Genomic DNA, 18655 nt, shown 5'->3' with positions numbered 1-18655 from the left:
GTTTCTAGAACTAAAATCTCACAAGTGCCTTTCTTAAGCAGGCTGGAGAAATGAAATGAAGTAGGTAGAACAGGTACCAGCTACCCGGAACTTAAAGTTGCAATTTTAAGCAAATCGATGGAGGCACATGGATTTACCATACTGGAACTTGTCCTGGTTTGTGTTTCCTGCGCTCAGTCCTCAACAGAATCAGTACAAGCGTTTTAATTTTGCCTGTGTTACAGAACTTACTTAGCAACCAGAAGAAGTTCTTGCTTTTTCTGGAGAAATTCCTTACTGGAGAAGGTCCCGCAGCCCGAACGGTTGTACAGGCGGTTTCCGGTGTCCATGTGCTCGGGCAGGGTTTGCTCAGGAAAGTGCTTGGTGCGCTCTGAGCTGTCGCAGGGTGTTTGGGACAGCTGAAGTCATGTTTCCAAATTGCTCTCTGGATGAACCTGGCTTGTCGGAAAAGGGCAACCTGGTGTAGTGGAGGATTTCCCTGCCCATGGCAGGGGGGTTGAAACTAGATGATCTCTGAGGTCCCTTCCAACCCAAACCATTCTGTGATTCTATGATTCTATGAAAAGGGACTGCTGGCTGGCAGTCTTCTCCCTTACCCCATCCTGGGTCTTATCCACGCGTCTCCTACGTGGGGACTTGATTAATGGTGTTACATCGTAGATAAGATTTATTTTTTAAAGTCGTAAATCATTTGTTTGTTATTAACCTGCGTGGCAAAATTTTTTGCCTACGAGAAAAGAAATAAGATGCTGAGAAAATAAATTAAGTTTGTGCAGAGAGCACAAGGGAAAATTGATGCTCGTGATTCATTTGAGTAGCTACACTTTGGAATTGACTTCTCCTTCCCACGTATGAGTCATTCAATTGGTGTGATGTCTTTCTCCAAAAATCTTGATGAATTTTGCTGTGTGGGAATCAGTTATGATACCAAGTTTGTTTGTTTTTTTTTTCCCTTGCAGAATTTGGTGTTCATTTAGCAGAACTGACTGTAGATCCCCAGGGAGCTTTGGCCATACGTCAGGTGAGTTTAGGTGGAAGTGCAGAAAGAATTTTGATGGTAGTTTCCTTGTTTTTTAAAATATTCTCTCATGTTTCCAGGTGAAAAATTGGAGGTAGCTTTCCATTACTGCGTCTCTGTTTTCTTTTACGTTTCTCTTGAGCTGTCACTTTCCCTTTCAACATTATTCAGGTGTTACAAACTTACCTTTTTTGAAAACAGTGGTTTTTGGACGTAATAACCCTGGTGCTGAGACAGTGCCGTGCTGGGAACGGGCACAGCTCATTCGGTGGATGGTAGGCATCAGCAAGCAGAAGTGTGACTTGTCTTCGCAGCAGCTTTTCCTGTAGGTGTTTTCCTCCTTGAAAAGGAAGTTTACGTTCTGTAGTTCTTCATTCACCTTGCGGCCTTTGTGCCTTTTTAGAGGTGGGGAAACAAAGCTGCTGCCTTATGTCAGTGCTGTACGGGCCATCATTGCTCAATGAATGACCATCAGTTCAGCTTTTTACTGAGGTAACTTTGTTTTGTCCGTTTCCCAAAGATTTTTGTGTTTTTGGCAAACCCTGTTACCCCTCTAAAAGCAGCATGATGGGATGGGAGACTGGGCAAATGGTGACGCCGTGGTTGCAAGTTCTGTAACTGATTCTTGCCCTCTCTTCTAATACAGCTGGCGTCTGTCATTTTGAAACAGTATGTGGAAACTCACTGGTGTTCTCAGTCGGAAAAGTTTAGACCTCCAGAGACCACGGAAAGGGTAAGATTTGGTTTCATGTTGTCTGCTTTGATATGCTTTACCCATCAAGAATATTAATTTTGTGGCTGTTTTTAAGTGTCAATGCCCTTGTGCATTATGAGAATTAATGGCTTCAGTTAAGGTTTTCTGACATTTTCCACTTTGAAAATCTCTTTTCAGTTGCTTAAAACGTGAGACTTGATTAGCTTGGGTTAATTTCTGTAGGCAAAGTTCAGCCATAATGTTTCTGTTGCTCTAAGAACAAGACTAGAAGAAGGCTGCTTTGTAACTTTTACAAATACTGGTTCTGGCAGTCCTTTGTCAGAGAGCTGCTAAATCTTATGGTTTTCAGCTTGGGACTTAAAGGCTGTTTTCCCCTGACAGATTTCTGTTTAAAGGTCTCTGGGTTTCATTAAAAATCTGTTCAGTAGGAGTATCTCACAGCTAAAATGGACAGAGATTCCAGCCCTTTGCCACTTTGACTGTTGGCTGGATCATCTTTCACATCTAGGGTCTCATTCTTCCCCTCCAGAGACAGTTGCCTGAACTAGATCTTGTGAATTACGCCCCAGGAGTGCTGGCTTTTTTCTGTTGTCCCTTCAGGGCTGGGTGACTAGTTCTTGTTTACTAAAATCTTCCGAAGTAAGCAAACATAGTCCCTGATACTGGAACTGGGATTATATCTCAACTGCCTCTGGATGTCTTCCATGTAGACATCTACATCCTATCTGATTGCAGCTGCGAGCTGTTCATTGTGTGCTTGGCCAAGCGCTCTGTGTGAGAAGAGTGCACAATGTACTGTGCAGTTTTCTGCAAAGAAAGGACAGGGTATGGTGTGCAAGGTTTCGTTGTCTCGGGAGCGTTCCTTTTGTAAAACCAATGTTGAATCCATATCAGGATACAGTCATAGGTACAAGTTTTTCTTTATTAAATTGTTTTACGACTGGGGATCTGTTTTGCTAAATATTGTTATTCTCCACAGGCAAAAGTTGCTATTAGGGAGCTCCTGCCCAACGGGCTGAGAGAATCCATCAGCAAAGTGCGCTCGAGCGTTGCTTACGCAGTTTCAGCAATAGCCCACTGGGACTGGCCCGAAGCCTGGCCTGAGCTGTTCAGTCTCTTGATGGAGATGCTGGTTAGTGGAGATGTGAACGCGGTGCATGGAGCCATGAGAGTGCTTACAGGTATGTGTATGTGAAAGCTTTGGCAAGGCTGATGTAGGAAGCGGTTTAGGCTTTTCCTTACCTTAGTATCTTCCCACTTTTCACTCCAAATTGAAGAAATTGGGATTTGCTGCTTCTTTCCTACTGGGTGTGATGCCTATCGGTCACTGTTGAATTGTGTGTTCAGTAGATGCCATGAAAGCTGAGGAAGAAGGTTCTGTGCTACAGGTTATAGCTCTGAAGGAACCTTGATTGCAACACCCTATTTTCCAGATTTCTGCAATTTTTAGTGTGATATTTTTCTGTTTGCCTTCAAGGATTGCCATGGGTGGGTGAGATGACACTGGTCTAGTCAAGTACAAATGTGTGTTTTCAATATGTTGTTAGTGTTTCCCAATGATTCTGTGTTGCTGTTGCCTACTGATTTGTTTTCTTATAAGAACTTCACTCCTTCCATTTTCTAGAGTTTACGCGGGAAGTGACAGACACACAGATGCCACTTGTTGCTCCTGTTATTCTTCCAGAGATGTACAAAATTTTCACAATGGCAGAGGTATGATCTTCGCTATTAAGTTGGTACTGAGTGACATCAGTGGGAGTGTTTCTTGGAGTAGAGAAACTCCAGATTTAATGGTTAAGCTATACTGTGGTATGAGTTAGGCTTAAAGAATTTTCTTGATGATGTGGTAGTTGATGGCAGCTAATGTTTCAACAGAAATGTTGAAGCCAGTGGTAAGAGAATCAAGTTAAAGTAAAAAATAAATACAATTAAAAGAAAATTAAAGAAGATAAAGGTATCTTGTGTTCCTGATCTGTCATTGAAACTTTTTTCTAGGTGTATGGTATTCGCACAAGGTCGCGTGCCGTGGAGATATTTACCACGTGTGCCCATATGATCTGCAACATGGAGGAGTTGGAAAAGGCAAGAGTTTAACTTTCCCTACAACATACCTTGAATCCAAACTGAGCGACGTTCTAAATAGTTAACTCTCCAACATTTCATTTTCATATTATGTGCTCTGTCAGCTGTAATTCTGGGGAAGGGGTATGGCTTAATATATGTGAAGTGGCAAACTCTGCTTTACGTGCGTGCCTTGATGCCGTGACTTGGTTTTTAGAATTAAGTTTAACTTGTGACATATCAGCAGATGTGTTTGTAACAGCTCAGAGAAAGGAGAGTCCTTGTGGGGAGGAGGTAGTGTATCATCCCTTTGTGTGGAAATCCGTCATAGCTTCCAGTCTCCAGGTGAACTGTGTGTGCTGGCCCTTGGGCGAGGCGTTGGTTACAAGTCCTGGAGCTTCATCAGTTTCTTTAGCATGCAAGTTAGCGTTTTGTTCCTCCAGGGGTGGTGGAAACCAAACCAAACCAAATTTTAGAAATACAGCTCTTAAGAAAAAAAAAACAAAAAACAAAAAACCAAAACAAACTCTGCAATTAAGCAGCTTTATACATGTGGGTCTCCTGTGTGCTCTCGGAGCACATCTGCATTTTATATGGCCTTGACAAGTGGGTTTCCCAGCACTCTCCAGACAATAAATTTTTATTTTTAGCTTTCTACGGGGTGAGGGTAGGAGAGAGTGACTCTGTCTAGTGGTTGGTCATTGCTGAGTGGCTGTATCTGCTGTTTCCTCCCTATTTGCACAGGGAGCAGTTCAGTGCAGACTTTTGGGAAGTTCTGATAATTACACTGTACCTCTACTGCACTGACAAGGTTACTTATGCAAAGTATCCAAGAGATAGTAATAGCTCCCCACTGTCTTATTCTGGAGGAGGGCTGGAAGTGTCCTTTACATTGTAAACAAAACCTGTATTGAAATTTGACTTGAAAAGATTGCCTTTTTTTTTTGTCTATAAATTGCTAAGGTGATATTTCATAGTTTATTTAAGAATGCAACTTTGCTGACTTAGCTATGGAGTTATGAGGAATATTCTCAATAAAACTATTTTTGTCCAGTATTACTTGCTCTGCCGAGCACTGCTTGTGGAGTGCTTTGACACCCGGAAAAATATCGACTGCGTTTTCTTAGGAAGAATTATCATGATAATCTTCAGGCCAGCTGTTGATACTGGGCTCACAGCTTGTTTGGTTGGGGGGAGGGTGGCTCAGGAGGGATACCAATGCTGTCCACAGGGTTGGGTGTAATTGCTGCTCTGGGATGTGGTCACCCCTGGTCTCTTGTGTAGCCCTGAGGATCCAGGAGGATCCAGGTAGAGGGCGTGAGCCATCTCCTGAATGAAGGTGTCCCTAGGAGGATGTGCAGGGCTCCTGGGACTCGCTGGACTGGATTGTCTAGATCTCAGATAACCTGCATAGATCTCAGATTAATCTGGGTGGAGTCTGAAGCTGTTAGCATAGATGCAGGCGTGTGTTCTGTAGCAGTCTGTGCTGTGCGATTTTGAAGGGTGGGATTCAGCTGAGCTGGGTTCCCAGCATGAGAAGAGAGCCGAAGTGATGTCTGAAACGTGTATTTCATGTGACTTTGCAATGTTCTGCACTTGCCATGAGTCCTTCTTTGGTTTTGCAGCAGAAAAGTGCAATTTCTGTTGCTTCTAGAGCTTTATTTGTCAGATGTGGGGGTTCTGTATCTAGTATTTACCTGTGCTCGCATTGATTTTAACCAGGGTGCGGCCAAAGTCCTGATATTTCCAGTGGTGCAGCAGTTCACAGAGGCCTTTGTTCAGGCCCTGCAAATGCCTGATGGACCCACATCAGACAGCGGGTTTAAGATGGAAGTCTTGAAGGTAAGTCACTGATTAAATAAAGAATTGAATACCAGCAAACTGTCAGATGTGCTGGAAAACAGAGAAACCTGAGCGTGTGTCATCTCTCCTAGTACTGCTCATGTTGTGAATAGTGAAGGTTTTTGGCTCCCAGAGCCACGCAACTTTGAAATAAATTGTTCTGCCCGTACTGAAGATACCTATGATGAGATCCATAGGGATCTGTCTGTAAAATGATCCATAGGATTCTCTGTCCTTGTCATTAGCTGGTCTAAAGCATCTTGGATGCATCTTGTTTGGACACCATACTCAGTAGTTAAATGTCTGTCTTTTCTAAACATGCTGCAGGATTCTGCTGCAATGAAATTTTAGAAGTTGATTATGTGCAGGTGCTTTTCTGGAACTTGCCTGCTCCTTAATACTAAATGATCTCTGCAAAAGAGAGATGGAAAGTCTTTGTACTCTCCCGGTTTTCCAGAGAAAAAAGTTGGACTGCAGAGCTGTATGTGCGTGTAGCTCCGTGTGTGCGGCTAAAAGTGCCAGGGTAGGTATGGAGATCTCTTCAATAGCTGGGAAAGGACTGGAGTTCTAGGGTGTGCTGTTTGCAGCATGGGAGAGAAGAGAACTACTCAAACCTGTAAGGTTTTGCATCAGATCCTGATCTTTCATTTAATTGCACATGTGCTGGGATAGGCAAGACTTGGATCATAGTATCCAGGTTTCTGAAGATGAACGGCTGAGACCCATTCAGCCACGTTCCTTGGTGAAAACAGTAAGGAAGAGTTACTGAAGACAAGCATCAAAAGCCTTTCATAATTACCACTTGCACTGGAGCCCTGAAAATAAATGCTGGGAGGTGCAGGAGGCTGCTGTGATGTTAAACAAACTAGCGACAACTAAGTTCTGTGTCGTGGAACTTGTGTTCTTAGTCCTGTTAAAGGCAGCAGTACCCTGGTTACGGCGTCCTGTCGCTTCCCAGTAAGAGACTGCAGGTGTCGTACACTGGAAACAGCAGGAGCTTGTTTCTTGCTGTGCAGCACTAAATGGGAGGGAGTTTGGGGTCGATGCTGGCAGGTTTTGTTGGGAGAGTGTCTCTTGCAGTGCTTGCATTGACGGTGCACTGAGGTTCCTGGGGCAGTAATAAAGAGGAAAGCTGACGTGAAGGGGGTACTCTGCAGGGTGTAATCTTGATTTGAACAGGCTGCAGCTCAAGAATGTCTGGATCTCTGATTCCAAAGACATACATTCAGATGTTTAATGAATAGAAGAAATTTTCAGCCAACATGAAAGGCAGTTGTAATTGATAGTTTCCCTCTAACTATAGACCAGCTCTACTGTTCTTGATACATTCAGGAATTCTGCAGCTCTAATAACTGTTTTCGTTATTTACGTAACAGTGCTTACTGGAATCGGAGCTATTTGTACTTTTTTGTCTGCACTGACATAGAGCAGTAGTCTCTTGAAAGATGTGACAGGCCAGGAAAGTATTTGAGCAAATGAATTGTAGGCATCTGCTTTTGGCCACTGCTGTAGGTGCAGTGCAGGAGAGGATTTGGGGCTGAGTACACATTGTGTGTTGGATGGCATTGGTGGCAGCAGAAAATCAGTATGGATTTAAACAGTAAATTCAGGAGTTCTGCTGACACATGGTTTGTAGGAGGCTCTTTGTGAAGAGATGAGTATTCTGGCTGTTAGGGCAATTCATGATTTTGTCACTTAGGATTTCTAAGCTGATGATACCAGTTTCTAAGGGAAAAGGGATTTGGGTGAAAGACCCATAAATTGCCTTCCTTTCCAGAAACATGGATTTTTATAGTCATTGTAATGCAGAAGTAAAGGACCTCAAGGGATTAGTTAAGCCAGCTCTACAGATGAGATCATTACAGGAACTCCTTGAAATGCTGATGCAATGGAGGAGGGAATTGAGACCTTTTTTTTTATAGTACATTTCCAACCAGATGCGAATGCGATCCTATCTTTTTTTCCTTAATGAAGTGCTATGCAGCAAATGACAGGAAGACTATTTTTTTCTTCCTTGTCTTTTGAGAGCTTTGTACTCCGAGGTTCATGGAGTTCTTGGTGGGAATCAGAGGCAGCCCTGACCTAAAATGTCTTGCTTTCTATATGAGAACATCATGCAGGAAAGTGTCAAAAGCACATCCGCTGAGATGGTTATCCTGTTTGAGAAAGTAAGTAGGTTGGATCACATCATGGTGATTGTGACAACCACTGATTGTTAATTTGTCTCAAAATCTTTCCAAGTATAGTCACAAGTTTAGAACAAATTACCAGCGGGAAAGTCGAGGCCTTTAGCCCTTGTAGGAGATGGGAGGTTTGGCCACAACAAAAATCTTTTCAGCCACGAGGACTAGAACGAAATACCAGGAGTGCAAGTCATTGTTTTGTTGTTTGATAGTTCAGGGTGAATCAAAGTGATCTCTCTGAGGATGAATGAGCTGCAACTAAGTGATTCTTGAATCCCGATTCCAGTGGTGTTGAACATGCCACTGTTGATTGTTTTGAGAGAAATAGAGTGATTAAACCTGACAGGTAACAGAGTTAAGGCAAATTTCATAGCAAGAGAATACAAATATGATGTACTTGGTATGCAGTAATTATATCAAGAGATGAACCAACAGTCTGAAGTATCTTACAGCTTTGCTGTAGTGCTGCGTCGCTTATGCTTAAAGTCTGTTCTTTCAACACTTGTGTGTTAGATGGGTCAGAAAAGTGATGCTTATATTTTTCCTGCTATTGGAACAAATAATTAATTACAAAAAATAATCGATCACACCCTCTTTGTTCTTGGATGGAAGACAAGGTAGTGGCCAGTGTCTTGGGGCAAATATCCTAAGCTTATGGGCAAAGTACAGAACCTGCACCTGCTGCACTCTTACTGAACATTTAGCTTTAGCGTGCTCTCCTGCTGCTGGCTAGTGAATATTTAAAACTTTTTATCCACAAATTTGGGGATTCCTTCTCTGTCTAAAGACACAAATAGGAAGCAAAGCAAGAAAAGGCTTTAATACAGAGTGACTTTCAGGGGATGCTGAGCAATGAGTCAAGGTGCGGTTGGATGTTTGCTTGCAGAATAGCTGTAAGGGGTTCAGGAGCTGTTGTGTTGCTCCCACAGTGGTGGCTTTGGTGTGTCCGTGCAGTGACTCAGGCTGCAGGTGTGGATGCAGTTGGTTGCTGCCTGGCTTGGCCATTGAGTGTCCTGCCTGGGGAGCAGTTTGACTTTGCTCTGAAGAGAGATGGATAAGGATTTTCTTGGAGGATTTAATAGATGGTGGAGCAGTACATGGGGTTAGGCAGAGGACAAGGTCTATGAAGCAGTTCTTTTAGCTCAAACAAGCAGTGGGAATTGGCAGAATGAGAGGTCAGGGGTTGAAATACAACATTTAGCAGGAGAGAGTGCTCTTTTTTAATGACTTGCACTGCGGGAAAGTGGTGAACTTGCAAATGCAGCCTTCTGCTGTTAGAACTGCAGAGCTGCTGAACTGAAGAACTCGTACCGCCCCAGTAATGCTTCCTGCAAGATTGTCTTGGCATATCACTTAGAAAAACTTGCATGCCGGGTTCATAAGCAGTGGCATACGGAACAAGTCTCTTTAGATGTTACTGTGGCCACAGTCAGGGTGCTGAGTTTGCAGCAGTCCTGCAGATCGGATTTGGATCCTCTGCCAACACCTGCATAATTTTTTTTTCTCCCCAGAGTCAACAGGTCTTTTCTGTAACGTATCTAGCACCTTGCAGACTCGTTTTCAGACTTACATGTCTGGGTTATCTCCTACTGCCTGCTCATCTATAATACCGATATTAGAATGCAGTTTTTTCTGGCAGATGAATTATTTTTTTTTTAATTTCTGTTAGTGTACCCAATGCTACAAACAAACAAACTGGACAAAGCATTTTGGATTGGGTAAGCAGAAACAAACGGATACTCGTATGTCCCGTAGCAGCTGCCAGTCAGGCAGTTTGTAAGAGGCTCTTCTGTAACCAATATATAATAACTGGAGCTGTACCCCCGTGGAAGGAGACGGTGTCTGTCAGGTGGAGTGAGAGTTCTCTGGCTCCTGGAGGATCCCAGAAGCTTTTTGGCAAGTGAAAGGGCTCCCCTAAATCAGGGTGACCAGCTTTGTGAAAGCCCAGGCACAGTCTGCTGTAGAGCTGCTGCCCTGTGTTGGGCTGGCCCAGCTGCCTGTGTCTGCAGCTGAAATGGGTGGGAGAGTTGAGCTGGGTAGGTGTTTCCTTCTGCAACCGTTCCCTGCATGTGCAAACAGGTGTGTTGCTTACATGTGTGGGAAATAGGCTGTGGTCTGGTTTTACTCGATATTAGAGTTCATCTTCTGAGACAAGATAGCTTCCAGGTGGTGATTGTGTCCAGACAGTACTGGGCGGTGATGGACTTCTGGCTGGGAGTCGGTACTTTGCCACCAAATTATTGCATTGGCTTCACTGCCGGAGTGGTATGTCTCCTGTTAGCCCTTCGCATCGCTGCAGAACAGCAAATAAGGAGAGAGGTCTGTTTGTCAGGGTTCGTGCAAGAGAGGGGACTGCCCGGTCAGGAGTGAGAGGAGGAAACCTTGGCAGCAGGAAGACACTGGATTATCTCAGTTGTTAATGAGACAGCAGCCTGCCATTTGAGTGGTTGTTGATGATTTTCCCTGGTTTTGCTTCTGACTGATGTTCTTTTTCGTTCCAGGCTGTGACAGCACTTGTGAAAAACTATCCGAAGCACATGATTTCATCAATGCAGCAGATCCTGCCCATTGTCTGGAATACCCTTACGGAAAGTGCCGCTTTATATCCTTTGCAGGGGCTGGTTTTAACTAGAACAGAGCAGACAAACTGTCTCATACACAACAAGGACCTGAACACGGCTGAAGAGCATGGTACCTGGAGTAGTCCACCGTGACGGACAGAATTTAGGCATCTGTGGTGTAGGTGTACCCATTACCTCTGTTACTGCAGGAGGCTCCATTAAGTAAAAGAGTACATGTTTTTTAGAGTAAAAGTCATGACTTGTAGAGTAAAAGTCATGTACAATGCATGATGTGAGCAGCTGTGTTACACTGACTGTAGAATTATGGACAATCTCTGCATAGTTTCTGGTACTCCCCAGTGAAAATTGTTGTCTTAAAAAGATGTCTAGACACAATGTAAAGATTTCAGGTATGGGAGAATCTACAATATCCCTTGCTCCAACAGCATGAATGGCTGGTTACACTTGCTACTGAAGTTGAAGTTCATTTGCCTTTTGAATTTTATAACAGTCATCACTTTACTGCACAATCAGCAGTTAGAGGTGTTCTGTTGGTAATTTTCCCAGTACTTGCAAACTGACAAGTCAAATCTTTCCATGCTGTTATTCCAAAAGTTGGGGTTTTTTTTAGCCTTTTATAATGAGACAGTAATTGTAGAATATAGAGCTGCCTTGTAGCTTTTTCTGAATTTGGTATAAACACCAGAATTGGACACCATGTTGTGATAATAGCGTAAGGCTTGACTGAGCTTTTGCTCTGTAATTTCGTGAGAATGGCTGTTCTCCTAGAGATCGTAGATGGTTTTGTATCAAAGCTGCTTGCATAGTCTGGCAGTTCGGAATTCCGCTGTGTATTGGGTGATAGACTCGGAGAGAGAAAATGGGCAAGGAGGCCCTAAAAGGAGCCTTAGTGCCGGAGCAAGTAGAGGCTCTTTAGTTTCAAGGTCAGCTGTTGTTTTTTTTTTTCCCTTTGTTTGCTTTTTTTAGACACCTGTTAAAATACAAGGAGCTGTTTGTTAAATTTTTGATGGTGTATTTCTCCCTCTCCTGTCCTGACTCCCAGTGCAGTCCTGCTGGCAGCTGAGTTAACAAAATAGTTTTTGGGTTGCAAAAGGGGAGAGTCTTGTCCTTCCTTCCCTTGTGTTTGCTCTGGCACTCTCTGCCATTCCCAAAGAAACCTCCTTCCTCTCCAGCCTAGGTTAGTTTTCTACTACTTCCCAGGGTTGGAGGCTTGTGGAGAGGCTTGGTAGGGAGCGGAGCAAACGTAAGGTCGCACATGGGATCATAGGGTGGCTCCTTACCCTCTGGCACAGTGGAGTGTTGAATTGGCTCACTGTCTCCTGAAAAAAGTGGGTCTTAGTGGCTCTGTTCTTGCAAAGTTTTAACATAAATGTTTCGTTTACCTTGGTGGATTCAGTTTAAGTTACTCAGATAGTCTAAAGGATGTGTGAAGTGATGTGAAAGTGGTCTTTGAAGCTGGACGATGCACAAAGCCAGGAGCTCCTGGGGCTTGGCTTCTCTCTGAAACACAGGACTTTGCATAGTCAAAGGTTGGTTTGTTTTTTTTAAGAAAGAAAACTTCCTTAGTTATCAGGAATTTTAAGATAGGAACAGATTAATTCTTTAATAGATGCAGTTCTTTAGAAACACACATATTTACTTAACTCCATCCACTTATGTGAGAACAGAAGTAAATTACACAGAAGAGGTGGAGGATCCTGTGGATTCTGATGGTAAGAACTTGTTAAATTGTGCTTCTGCCTTCTCTTTTGAAGAGGAATGGACTTACTGAAATAGTATTGTTGTCAAAGCAGTGGCTGAAACACTGTAGGAAATTGTGCTTAAAGGTACATTTATGGTGTCAGAGCAGTGTCCGTCACATCTTCGCAAGTTACGTGTGATTGTGATCAATGAAGCTGCAGAATTTTTCTAATGACTCAAGGAGTGTGTTGTGCAACAATTTTGAGATAAAAGGTATGGGACCAAAAAAAAAAGCAAACAGGTTTTAGGTTCAGCAAGATCAGTTTTAATGAGGAGTGTGCGGTGAGGTGGGAAGAGCGCAGGAAGTGGTGAGGTCAGACATCCTCCTGGGGCTGCTGCTGCCATGCTGGTCCAGGAGCAAGTGTAAACATTATCTAGACAGGCAAGCTAACCATTTGTAATTACATTTGACACCTTTCTGTATGTTAGCATATTCAGTCATGGGTTTTGTTTTCACTTCTGCCTTTCTGTATGTTGGCATATTCAGTCATTTTCTTTTTTTTTCCCCACTTTCTTCTTTGTTCAGGCGAAGTATTGGGCTTTGAAAACCTTGTGTTCAGCATATTTGAATTTGTCCATGCCTTGTTGGAAAACAACAAGTTTAAGAGCACAGTGAAGAAGGCTTTGCCAGAGCTGATCTATTACATCCTCCTTTACATGCAGATCACAGAGGAGCAGGTGAGCATGTTTGTCTTGTTCAGGAAGCAAATGACATGAGAGATTTGAAACACCTAATGCCCTAGGAAGAGTTTCAGTGCATGGAAGCTGCTGTAATCTGCTAGGCTGTTCTGTTGCTTTGCTGTGCCAGGAGTTAGGGCACTAGCATCCAGATGTTCCTAAATGGGGTAACGTGGACAGCGAGTCATAGAATGGTTTGGGTTGGAAGGGACCTTCAAAGATCATCTAGTCATGCCATGGGCAGGGGCATCTTCCACTAGATCAAGATGCTCAAAGCCTCGTCCAGCCTGACCTTGAAGGCTTCCAGGGATGGGTCAGCACAGCTTTTCTGGGCAACCTGGTCCAGTGTCTCAGCACGCTCATAGTGAAGAACTTCTTCTGTATATCTAATCTAAATCTACCCTGTTTCAGTTTAAAACTGTTGCCCTTTGTCCTGTCAGGCCCTGGTAAAAGTCTCCGTCTGTCTTATAAGCTCCCTTTATGTATGGAAAAGGGTGCAATGAGGTCTCCTCAGAGCCCTCTCTTCTCCAGGCTGAACAACCCCAGCTCTCTCAAGCTTTTCTTCTTCATTCCTTCATGAAGTATTATGCTTTGAAAATGAGGATTATCATGCTGAAAGGGAGAGCCAGGTTTCTGTGATAGTGAAAAAATTGTGCTAGTGGTGTGAAATAGTTTGTGCTGAAATTCTACACGGCTCCTGACCTCCCCGAGCCTGACAGCCATCATCTTTTTGTTTAGGTAGACATGCACAAAACCAGGCACTCCTTTAGAGATTCATCTGCTTCTCCCATTCCTCATCTATAAATAAAACTGTGTGGCATTGATTCCAGGTCAGTCGCTAGTTCTGATCTCAAATGAGGAGAGGAAGAGCAAGGTGAGCTTAGAACAAATAGAGGGACTCTCTTCTTTTCAAAGGCTTCTCCAACAGAATATAAGAAAAATCAGTTGAAGATGATGACTTCTTATGGCAGAGAAAAATTCTGAAAGTAGTTTTGGAAAACTGAGGTCACTGGGAACAGAAGAGCTCCCTTTTGCCCTTGGTGTTCTGAATTTGTCATCTACCCTGTCCTTTTTGCCTCTTCTGTTTTAGATAAAAGTTTGGACTGCGAATCCACAACAATTTGTGGAGGATGAAGATGATGATACTTTTTCCTATACAGTGAGGATTGCTGCACAGGATCTCTTGCTGGTATGAAATGTGTTCCACATTTAGATGCATCCAAAACAATAATAACAAATAATAAACCAGTGGGAATTTGGAGAAAAGACCGACTTCGTAAAGTCCGTGCAAATAAGTGTTATCATTTCCTTCTGTGCAGGCTGTGGCTGCTGATTTCCAGAATGAAAGTGCAACTGCTTTGGCTGCAGCAGCTACAAGACATTTACAAGAAGCTGAGCAGGCTAAAAACAACGGTGCTGAGCACTGGTGAGGTGATGGGGCAGCAGGGAATGACACTGGTAGGAATAGCAAGCTCTTTTGCAGTGTTGAGCGCAGCACAATTCAGTCACCTTTTTTTGTGACACTGCTGCTGATGGACAAGGATGCAGTTTGAGAACTGTGATTCGAAAAAGAAACAAGGAGTGCAGCAGTTCCTGAGCCAGATGACGAAACCTTCGTGTGGAATACTTTCAGCAATTCCTAGCACAAGCTAGCTGTCCCCAGGCTCCCTCCTTCCAAACCCTGGCAGTTCCTTAAAACGTCTCATCAGAGATGTTAATTAGTTACACGTGATCTGAAGAGAAGTTTGCAATGCTTTCAATTTGTGTTCAGTTAATTGAGCTCAAAATTTCAGGCATATCTTTTTTTTAATTTTTATTTTTACTTGATGTAAGAAGAGATGTAGGTGCTGTATGCAGATGTATGCGTTCAATTTTTGAACTCCAAAGTTGCATTTTTTGATGTTACTTTGGGATAGGAGAAGAAAGCTCAATTGCCAGAGTACCTGGTTGGTGGTTCATAACTATTCTCACTTGCTTTTACAGTGCCTTAGTTCAGTGTTTGTGTTTATTTTGAGTATTGGTGTCAGAGTAGCCATTCTATATAGTGAGCAGCAACTGAATGTCCACGAAATCAGATATGGAGTCTCCATCTGCCTTAACTGTAGTAAGTTTTAAAGTAGGTTATTTGTGTCACAAATACGAAACCAAGGAGAAGTGGTATTTGCACATAACTCTTTCATCATTAACAGAAAGTAATGCAAAAATAGACATTTTTAAACCTTTAATGTACTGGGTACCACAGTGCTTCTGTGCGTAGAACGATCAAGCAAGGCACAGCTGGAGACATAAGCCTTCGTAGAAGAATCTGATTTATTTTTTTTCTTTTATGGGAATAAAATTGCTACAAGAAGTAACAACTATTCAACCAATATTTTAGAAAGTGATTGAGAATGCTGCCTGTCCTGGGTGAGTTTCCAAGCCCCCATCTTGCAGAGTTTTCTGAATGTTCATTTCTCTTAGGGCTTTTTCAAGATTCTCTGCTTTGGGATCAAGAAAACAGTTGTGGTAGTTTAGACCAAAAAAAAAAAATGGTTTTGCTTCGGAATTTGTATTTATTTCTTGAGGTGATGACAGAGGAAAAACCTACAGGCTTCTGAATTCTTTTGCAGGTGGAAAATACATGAAGCTTGTATGCTGGCCCTGGGCTCTGTGAAGTCTATTATTACAGACAGTGTGAAGAATGGTAGAATACATTTTGATATGCACGGTTTCCTGACAAACGTTGTTCTTGCAGACCTCAACCTTTCAGGTACGCTGGCCCTGCCGCAACTCGGAGTAACTGCTGAGTGCCAGACCTTGGAAATGTACAAATGAAAGTGTCTGATGAGTCGCGTCACTATGTGTGCGTGGTGGTGTGAAACGCAGTTGTGCACATTGTACATGTGAAGGGGCATAAATCTGATCTCCTGAGTTCACAGAAGTGAAGCCCTTTAAATGTGGGACACTGCTTTCAGCGGAAACTCGCTGTTGGCTGGGTGCCTGAGCCTGCAGACCTTGGAGATGGAAAGGCAATTGCATGGGGAACTTGGTGGAAAATAGCTGTTCTGTTGTCTTGTATCAGTTTCTGGGAAAGACACCAGCAGTGTTTAACGAGCTTCAGAATTCCTGCAGCAGCATGCTATCCCCTTTTCTTTATGCTGAGGCTGACGCTGGTCATAGCACATGCATGCAAATAATGCTCCCAGCTGAGTGTGATCCTGTTATTGGGAGCTCTGCAGGTGTCTGCTTTCTCTGTTATCTTGCATCAGTGTGCAAGAAAGAGGAGTTGTTGAAAGTCGGACCTCAAAAGTCCTTGCAAATAATTAAAATTTGAGAAGTTTAAGCCAATATAATCGTTATTTGGTGAGTCCACACTTAGTTGTGCCAGTGCAGAAAAAAGAAGTTGCTAGATTCTTTCATCAAAGAGTCATTTGTTTATCCTATTACGGAGAAGGTTGGTGGGTTGGTATTTTTGAGTTAATTTTGAGTGAAGAAATAGCTTGCAAAGTGTAATGCATGTAAAAAAACCCAAAACAACGCCAGCACCAAACCTTAGCTATTTGCACAAATCTACATAAGTGGAATTGGGTTGTAAATGAGCTATTGTGCTAGAAAGAGCTCCTGGAGTCAGTATATAGGTGGTTCTCGGAGGATGTCCTTTTAATGCCCAGTAACTGTAATAAGACAAAGAAATCTTGCTTTTTATATTACCTGCTCAGAAAACAAAGCTTTTCTGTTGCTCTAGGTCTTGCATGGAGTTTTTGATGTCCTCATCTTAAAGTTAATATCTGCAGGAGTATAAGTAATGGCAGTAAAGATGCTGAGAAATAGAGAGCATCATCTGTTGGAGGACAGCTTAAACAGTATAAGGATACTGAAAAGAAAGGAGGGTTAAGTGCAGTAAATACCTTGATGAGTGTAAACAGATGAGTAGATAACGAGTCTTCTCTGTTTCTCTGGTGCTGTCGAACATTGTGTTCCGTAATTACAAGGTGATGGCTGGAATCTAGAAAAGGGATCTGTAGAAGATCCCTGTATACGTGCTCTGTTTCTCTAATTCTCTCCCCTAAGCTGCTGCTATTTGCTGCTGTTGGGGATAGAATATTGAGCTGGACGAATAGGAATTACTTTGCCTCTTCCTTTACTTTTGTTCTGATGATCAGTAAAGCATGTATTGCTGTACTGATGATAAAATTCAAGTGTAACTAGTTGAGGGAAGAAGTTTGGGTTTTTTTAAACATGTGAAATTAGCTTTTTAAATAATTAAGAAAATAAGCTGGATTCTGCCTATGAACAAAAATTCTTTGTATGCCTGTATACTGGTCTTCTGTGTCATATCTTACCATTTTCCTGCTGGGGTGACAAAATTTTGGATAATGGATGGAAGCAGCTGTAATTTTAATTTCCTAAAACTTCCTCTAAAACCACTGGGTGTTTTTGCTTCGTTTCAGTGTCTCCCTTTCTCCTGGGTCGTGCCCTGTGGGCCGCCAGCCGTTTTACAGTGGCTATGTCTCCAGAACTAATCCAGCAGTTCTTACAAGCGACTGTCAGTGGGCTGCACGAAACCCAGCCCCCTTCTGTCCGAATCTCTGCAGTCAGAGCCATCTGGGGGTAAGTAAGCCCTCGGGCATTCCAAAGCCCCGGGAACAGATGGTATCAATTACAGTTACAAAACTGCTTTGTGACAATATTAATAACATTTCTGAATAGACTGTGGAAGTATTTGCTTTGAATGAGATGGGTGCCAGCTTAACAAGCGTAAGCAAGCAGGTTCAAGATAGAGTAACTCTAGTGAAGGATGTGCAACTGAGGCTCGAGGTTGGCTGCAATAAAATGTTGCAACGGATACAGTCCCACAGAGAAGCAGAAATAGATAGTGATGAAAAGCATAAAGGTGAAACCCCAGTTACTCCTGTTCAGTCAGAGATGGCTGAATGGCACAGTACGGGCTTGTGGAGCAAATCACAGCTATAGGAGTGTTTGGGTTTGGTTTTCTCTTTTATCCTGTTTTGTAAACAAGTTGCAAGAAGGAAAAAGGATCTACTGTATTGATTCTAAAGTGAAAAATGAACATTAGTGTAAAAACAAAAAATAACCAAACAAAAAAACACCCAAAAAACCCCCTTGCAAAAACCCTACTCTTCCCCACCCTCTCCCCCTAAAAAAAACCTCCTTGTCTTCTGTTTGCACTGAAGCATTAGTGAATAAGTAAAAGCAGATACTTATAACTTAGCTACTCCTTAAATCGTTTTGTCCTCCCCTAGTTGACTTGTAAAACATGGCGATTAAACACTTTGTAAGTAGAGTCTGTCTCAGATTCCTTTTTACCTCGAGGTTTATTTTCTCTGTTGATGGGCAGTTCTTGAGAGAGAACTGGTACTAAGAGCTGGTAGAAGCTCTTAACAGCACTTGACTCAACTCTGCTTCTGTGAACCACCAGGGATGGAATGAGGAGGAAAGATAGCTGATCTGCTGAGAGGTCAAGCAGTAGTGGACTGAAGGGGAAAAGTCCTAGAGGAGTAAACTTAAGGAAGAAGAAGAACTCCTTGTGTATCACCTAGAGTTAAATGTATAAATCGCTCTATTATATTACGTATGTGTTTTTATATCACAAATTTCTTGTCCAGCTATTGTGACCAGCTGAAGATCTCTGAGAGCACCCATGTGTTGCAGCCTTTCCTTCCTAGCATTCTTGATGGACTGATCCACTTGGCCACTCAGTTCAGCTCGGAGGTCCTGAACCTGGTGATGGAGACGCTGTGCATTGTCTGCACAGTAGACCCAGCATTCACAGCAAGTGTGGAGAACAAAATCTGCCCTTTCACCATTGCAATATTTCTGAAGTACAGTAACGGTA

The 18655-nt window shown here is 42.8% G+C and overlaps 1 protein-coding gene across 2 annotated transcripts in view; it reads left to right on the top strand.

Moving 5' to 3' along the window:
* IPO9 (importin 9) overlaps window positions 1-18655 on the top strand; it is a 40745-nt gene that overhangs the window by 9723 nt on the left and 12367 nt on the right. Inside the window, exons 2-15 of one of the 2 annotated variants that reach the window (XM_086627282.1) lie at window positions 960-1021; window positions 1665-1751; window positions 2713-2914; window positions 3358-3446; window positions 3729-3815; window positions 5517-5636; window positions 10321-10421; window positions 12055-12113; window positions 12668-12819; window positions 13910-14008; window positions 14139-14245; window positions 15429-15568; window positions 17250-17409; window positions 18426-18652. In XM_086627282.1, coding sequence (XP_086483408.1) covers window positions 960-1021; window positions 1665-1751; window positions 2713-2914; window positions 3358-3446; window positions 3729-3815; window positions 5517-5636; window positions 10321-10421; window positions 12055-12113; window positions 12668-12819; window positions 13910-14008; window positions 14139-14245; window positions 15429-15568; window positions 17250-17409; window positions 18426-18652 — 1692 coding nt within the window. Of the gene's footprint in view, window positions 1-959; window positions 1022-1664; window positions 1752-2712; window positions 2915-3357; window positions 3447-3728; window positions 3816-5516; window positions 5637-10320; window positions 10431-12054; window positions 12114-12667; window positions 12820-13909; window positions 14009-14138; window positions 14246-15428; window positions 15569-17249; window positions 17410-18425; window positions 18653-18655 lie in introns of both variants that reach the window. The other variant, XM_086627283.1, reaches the window with a different exon arrangement.

This window comes from Tauraco erythrolophus, chromosome 27 (assembly GCF_009769465.1).
Source record: "Tauraco erythrolophus isolate bTauEry1 chromosome 27, bTauEry1.pri, whole genome shotgun sequence".
In the NCBI taxonomy this organism is placed as follows: Eukaryota; Metazoa; Chordata; class Aves; order Musophagiformes; family Musophagidae; genus Tauraco; species Tauraco erythrolophus.
The sequence above is the reverse complement of the archived record's forward strand: the minus strand, read 5'-3'. Positions and strand labels throughout refer to the sequence as shown.